Source organism: Brassica oleracea, chromosome C6 (assembly GCF_000695525.1).
Source record: "Brassica oleracea var. oleracea cultivar TO1000 chromosome C6, BOL, whole genome shotgun sequence".
Classification (NCBI taxonomy): Eukaryota; Viridiplantae; Streptophyta; class Magnoliopsida; order Brassicales; family Brassicaceae; genus Brassica; species Brassica oleracea.
Window position 1 is genome coordinate 26,195,665 of NC_027753.1, and position 7,046 is coordinate 26,202,710.

Below are 7,046 nucleotides of genomic sequence, written 5' to 3' on the forward strand. Positions count from 1 at the left end.
CCAGCTGGACGACTTATCGGACGACTTAATTAAGTCGTCTGGAAAGTCTTCCATCTGGACGACTTATTAGACGACTTATAATAAGGCGTCTGGAAAGTCTTCCCAGCTGGACGACTTATCGGACGACTTAATTAAGTCGTCTGGAAAGTCTTCCATCTGGACGACTTATTAGACGACTTATAATAAGGCGTCTGGAAAGTCTTCCCAGCTGGACGACTTATCGGACGACTTAATTAAGTCGTCTGGAAAGTCTTCCATCTGGACGACTTATTAGACGACTTATAATAAGGCGTCTGGAAAGTCTTCCCAGCTGGACGACTTATCGGACGACTTAATTAAGTCGTCTGGAAAGTCTTCCATCTGGACGACTTATTAGACGACTTATAATAAGGCGTCTGGAAAGTCTTCCCAGCTGGACGACTTATCGGACGACTTAATTAAGTCGTCTGGAAAGTCTTCCATCTGGACGACTTATTAGACGACTTATAATAAGGCGTCTGGAAAGTCTTCCCAGCTGGACGACTTATCGGACGACTTAATTAAGTCGTCTGGAAAGTCTTCCATCTGGACGACTTATTAGACGACTTATAATAAGGCGTCTGGAAAGTCTTCCCAGCTGGACGACTTATCGGACGACTTAATTAAGTCGTCTGGAAAGTCTTCCATCTGGACGACTTATTAGACGACTTATAATAAGGCGTCTGGAAAGTCTTCCCAGCTGGACGACTTATCGGACGACTTAATTAAGTCGTCTGGAAAGTCTTCCATCTGGACGACTTATTAGACGACTTATAATAAGGCGTCTGGAAAGTCTTCCCAGCTGGACGACTTATCGGACGACTTAATTAAGTCGTCTGGAAAGTCTTCCATCTGGACGACTTATTAGACGACTTATAATAAGGCGTCTGGAAAGTCTTCCCAGCTGGACGACTTATCGGACGACTTAATTAAGTCGTCTGGAAAGTCTTCCATCTGGACGACTTATTAGACGACTTATAATAAGGCGTCTGGAAAGTCTTCCCAGCTGGACGACTTATCGGACGACTTAATTAAGTCGTCTGGAAAGTCTTCCATCTGGACGACTTATTAGACGACTTATAATAAGGCGTCTGGAAAGTCTTCCCAGCTGGACGACTTATCGGACGACTTAATTAAGTCGTCTGGAAAGTCTTCCATCTGGACGACTTATTAGACGACTTATAATAAGGCGTCTGGAAAGTCTTCCCAGCTGGACGACTTATCGGACGACTTAATTAAGTCGTCTGGAAAGTCTTCCATCTGGACGACTTATTAGACGACTTATAATAAGGCGTCTGGAAAGTCTTCCCAGCTGGACGACTTATCGGACGACTTAATTAAGTCGTCTGGAAAGTCTTCCATCTGGACGACTTATTAGACGACTTATAATAAGGCGTCTGGAAAGTCTTCCCAGCTGGACGACTTATCGGACGACTTAATTAAGTCGTCTGGAAAGTTAAAATATATCATTCCTTGGATAATAAAACAATGAACAAGTAAGTTAAATTTTAGCTATACGTAGAATGTCATTTAGTTTGTAATGTTCTGGAATTAATGTTATGCGGTTTCCAAATATGCTATCCAGCTTTCGTAAACTTGGAGACAATGGGATAAAAATGTAAGCACACGTTATAAGATTAATCTATGTTATATGAATAACAAACCTTATTTTCCATAAACCAAAAGAAATCTGTTGGGTCTTGGTCCAACGTTCGGTAGTCAGTACCTACTAAATGTATACATGTAGTGCATTTCAATATTTCATTATCATCGAGTCATTTTTGAACTTACTTAACAAATTTAAAGCTTACATAATACACAAATTTGCTACAACAAGCTAAATTTCATCATGGTTTAGATCCGAGTACTGTATGGTTGCAAATAGCTTATTACAACAAGCTATAAATGTCATAATGGCTCGGGTCATCACTGCCTGACATAGTCTGATGCATTTTCTATTATCTCGTTGGTTTCGCTAGCTAATCCTTACAGTGTTCGTTCCAAGCCATGGATTCGTTTAAACCCATAAATTTTTTGATCTTCTGTTGTAACATATATTTAATACATGAACATATATTGAAGCATGATACCCATAATATTTGAAAAGCTTTTAAAAGAACTTGTTGAGCGTTGTTCTAAAAAAAGGAACGTGTTGAGTGTTTAGTATTTCTACCAATAGATAAATTCTTATTTACATCTTAAAATGATAAATTAATAATTTCTGTTCTATGAACGAAAGAAAGCATAGTCTGTAACTCAACATGCATGGATCAAGAGACGAATGTTAATTTTGTATTATGTGGTCGGCTTGGACTTTTGAATCACAATAGTTTTGCATTTACTTAATTACTTTATCCAATTGTGCACCCACAACTACTAACAATCATTTTTATTTAATTTTGGAATGTACACATAATCACATATACATTGCAACTAATGAAACTTTCAAATTATTAAGTTTAAATTTATGCGGGAAACAACTCTAGTAAAAACATATATTTCAACAAATATAGAACATAAATTTCAGTAAGAACTCGAAATCAGAATGGAAAAATCTTTTGCAGCTATGCTTTTCAAAAGAACCAAATAGTTTATAGAGTTTTTACGTATACATTAGCTAGTACTAGGTAGTACCATGTTTGAATAACAAATCATAACTAGTTTAGCTTAAACCTTGTTCTAAAACAATTAGCTTAAACCAATTTACTAATGACGGTGATTATATTAAAGCTTGTTTGACGTCAATTTCTCCCATTATCAAAATTGTCAAAATTAGTTAGATAACTTTTGACGCCTAACTAAAATAGTCGTCAACTTTTGAGAAAATACTATATAGAATGTTAAGTTGTTGATTTGTCTAAATCCCAATCCAGCTGGTTACTTACCCATTTGATAAAAATCAAAGCAATAACCCCAATTATATTCTATTTTCCTAAATGCTTTATTGTCTAATGTTGACCAAGCTTCGGCTACAGTGTTTAAAAAAAAAACTTATTTCAAGAAGAAAATTGGCCTCGAGTTGCATTATCTTCACCTTTTATTTAACACCCATTCGTGATAATGTTGTCATTCCTGTTTTGAAAACAGTATATATATATAAGTTAAGATCCAAATATACAATGTATATACGTTATTTTTTTTTTCATTGAGTGGTTTACATCATTCCAAAAGTAAGCATCTCAAAAAAAAATGTAAGCATATATATCTCTTTTCAAATGCTATTAAATTTTGATTTCTGAGTATAAACTGTTATACTTCTTGTATTAATTTTAAACATAATTTAGATTTCATCATGTTGACTAAGTAATAGTTGGAGTAAGAGCCTGAGGTTGTAAATTAGTCGGAGTAATGACAAGAAACGTGTTAAAGAACGTGTGAAGCAAAACACACAACCCTTCAATGCTCCTTCTACATGCAACTTGGCCACCTATCCTTAACGCGTTTCTTCTTCATCATCTTTTTTGCCCAAACAGAAATCAAAGATTAACAAAACAAGAAATACTAATGTATATTTAAACAAAAAACAAAAATATGAAACCCTTTTGGCAAAAAAAAAACTAATGTATTTGAACAATCTAGTTATTAGTTACAGAAAAACCAGAAATCTTGATTTATAATTGTAGGTTTGCGATGAACATGTAACTGACTAACAATGGCTACACTTTTGAAATATTTTAAATACATAAGTCTGGGTTCTTGGTGAAATCAAAACATAGCAGTACCCAATTTATTACTAATAAAAGTTATATCAGGAGAGAAAAGTTGTAAAAACTAATAGAGAAAACTTGAAAGAAATTGTTGTCTATAAAATCTAGTTATTTTAAGTTATTACTCCATTAAAAATATTCTGAAAATGTATATTAGGCTTATTTTAATTATGTTTTCTTAGTTAATAAATTTAGCATCACAAAATACAAGTACTCCAACTAAAATACAGTGGTTTTAGCATATTTATGAGATAGCATGATGTCAATTCTCTAGAAATGTTTTGATAAAGTATAAGTATCACAATAGCTTATATTACTGTTATAGATGTGTCATATTTAGAATCAAATTCGTATATTGCATATTATTGAATATAAAAATATTTGATAAAATAAATTGAAATAAAGTATTTTCATTTCCTGGTAAATGGACTCACAGTTACATGTGTGGTCATATTCTTCATATTTTGATATTCTTTTTATCATTTTCTAGAATAATATCGGTCATATTTTGTGATTCCTCTAATATCTTGTGGAAAATTCTGTTAACATTAGATTCAGTGTTCTATATATTAATTATAATTTGATATGTTCGGAACATGCAGAACATATCGATCAACTACCAAAATAATTGAGGGGGAAAGAAATTCAATAATGAAAGGCCGACTGAGACCTAACCTCATATTTTTCTTTGCATTACATAGTCAACTATTATTGTTTTGTTACATATCACGAAATTGCCATTTACCATCAGAGATGAAAGTTTGTTTTTAAACGAGTAATTGAAAAGCTATATAAAGGGTAACTAGGGGAGAGATTAGGAGCATCAAACACAAAGAGAACCACATAACGAAATGGGATCACCAGTGGCCTTTTTGGCAGCAGCTTTGCTTGTCTTAGCATTATCTCTTGGTTTTGTATCTGAAACCACCGCAAATTACTATTATTCTTCTCCTCCTCCGCCGGTGAAGCACTACACTCCTCCAGTTTACAAATCTCCACCACCACTTATTAAACACTATCCAGCTCCTCCAGTTTACAAATCTCCCCCACCACCCAAGAAGCAATACGAATACAAATCACCTCCACCACCGGTAAAGCATTACTCCCCTCGACCGGTTTACAAGTCTCCTCCACCACCGAAGAAGCACTACGAGTACAAATCACCACCACCACCTGTCTACCAGTCTCCCCCTCCTCCAGTGTACCACTCTCCTCCACCACCAAAGAAGCACTACGAGTACAAATCCCCACCACCACCGGTCTACCAGTCTCCTCCTCCTCCGGCCTACCACTCTCCTCCACCACCAAAGAAGCACTACGAGTACAAATCCCCACCACCACCGGTCTACCAGTCTCCTCCTCCTCCGGCCTACCACTCTCCTCCACCACCAAAGAAGCACTACGAGTACAAATCCCCACCACCACCGGTCTACCAGTCTCCTCCTCCTCCGGCCTACCACTCTCCTCCACCACCAAAGAAGCACTACGAGTACAAATCCCCACCACCACCGGTCTACCAGTCTCCTCCTCCTCCGGCCTACCACTCTCCTCCACCACCAAAGAAGCACTACGAGTACAAATCCCCACCACCACCGGTCTACCAGTCTCCTCCTCCTCCGGCCTACCACTCTCCTCCACCACCAAAGAAGCACTACGAGTACAAATCCCCACCACCACCGGTCTACCAGTCTCCTCCTCCTCCGGCCTACCACTCTCCTCCACCACCAAAGAAGCACTACGAGTACAAATCCCCACCACCACCGGTCTACCAGTCTCCTCCTCCTCCGGCCTACCACTCTCCTCCACCACCAAAGAAGCACTACGAGTACAAATCCCCACCACCACCGGTCTACCAGTCTCCTCCTCCTCCGGCCTACCACTCTCCTCCACCACCAAAGAAGCACTACGAGTACAAATCCCCACCACCACCGGTCTACCAGTCTCCTCCTCCTCCGGCCTACCACTCTCCTCCACCACCAAAGAAGCACTACGAGTACAAATCCCCACCACCACCGGTCTACCAGTCTCCTCCTCCTCCGGCCTACCACTCTCCTCCACCACCAAAGAAGCACTACGAGTACAAATCCCCACCACCACCGGTCTACCAGTCTCCTCCTCCTCCGGCCTACCACTCTCCTCCACCACCAAAGAAGCACTACGAGTACAAATCCCCACCACCACCGGTCTACCAGTCTCCTCCTCCTCCGGCCTACCACTCTCCTCCACCACCAAAGAAGCACTACGAGTACAAATCCCCACCACCACCGGTCTACCAGTCTCCTCCTCCTCCAGTGTACCACTCTCCACCACCACCAAAGAAGCACTACGAGTACAAATCCCCACCACCACCGGTCTACCAGTCTCCTCCTCCTCCGGCCTACCACTCTCCTCCACCACCAAAGAAGCACTACGAGTACAAATCACCACCACCACCAGTCTACCAGTCTCCTCCTCCTCCAGTGTACCACTCTCCACCACCACCTAAGAAGCACTACGAGTACAAATCACCACCACCACTAGTCTACCAGTCTCCTCCTCCTCCAGTTTACCACTCTCCTCCACCACCAAAGAAGCATTATGAGTACAAATCTCCTCCTCCTCCAGTTTACCAGTCTCCCCCACCTCCAGTTTACCACTCTCCTCCACCACCCAAGAAGCATTATGAGTACAAATCTCCTCCTCCTCCAGTTTATCAGTCTCCTCCTCCTCCGGTTTACCATTCTCCCCCACCACCAAAACACTATGAATACAAATCTCCTCCTCCTCCCGTCCACTCTCCTCCTCCACCGGTTCACTACTCACCTCCTCACCAACCCTACCTCTACAAATCTCCACCTCCTCCATACCACTACTAATTAATCGTCTTCATGGTAATTATCATTTCTCAAAGTTACTTACAATGTGGTAGACCTCAATCACATTACAGTTGCTTATTTCATACGTTTACTTGTATTCTTGCAGGAGTTGACGACAGTACAAGTGAACAAAGAATGTTTTGGTGATAAAATAAAAGACGCAAGATCATTAAGAGATCATCTAAACGGATATATATTCTAATGATAAAGTTTCCCATTCAATGTGTTTTTTTTTTCATAAATAAGTTGTTGCAATAAACTGCAAACATGTTGATGATGTGGTCCCATTCATGCATGCAAATTAGTCATATGTTGTCCTGTTTTCCAATTTCTTCAGTTTTAAAGTTTGATTACTTAAATAAAATTGTAAGCTTTATTTTTCATTTCCCATACTCTACTAAGTATCATTTCTAATTTTAATTGGCTGCTATGAGCCTATGATTATTACTTGGCTGCAGAGCAGGGC

The 7,046-nt window shown here is 39.6% G+C and overlaps 1 protein-coding gene across 2 annotated transcripts; it reads left to right on the forward strand.

Moving 5' to 3' along the window:
- The first annotated feature begins 4,526 nt into the window (after positions 1–4,526).
- On the forward strand, positions 4,527–6,737 carry LOC106296501 (extensin-3-like). 2 transcript variants are annotated; one of them, XM_013732646.1, is made up of 3 exons: positions 4,527–4,978; positions 5,057–6,595; positions 6,687–6,737. In XM_013732646.1, the coding sequence occupies exons 1-2, from the start codon at positions 4,577–4,579 to the stop codon at positions 6,578–6,580; spliced, it is 1,926 nt and encodes a 641-aa protein (XP_013588100.1). In that variant the 5' UTR covers positions 4,527–4,576; the 3' UTR covers positions 6,581–6,595; positions 6,687–6,737. The 2 variants fall into 2 exon arrangements, with proteins under 2 accessions (XP_013588100.1, XP_013588099.1); XM_013732645.1 differs by having other exon boundaries at positions 4,527–6,595.
- The last annotated feature ends 309 nt before the right edge of the window (positions 6,738–7,046 follow it).

Coding starts and splice junctions, on each gene's coding strand:
- LOC106296501 (XM_013732645.1), top strand. CDS start 4,577: ATGGGATCACCAGTGGCCTTTTTGGCAGCAGCTTTGCTTGTCTTAGCA.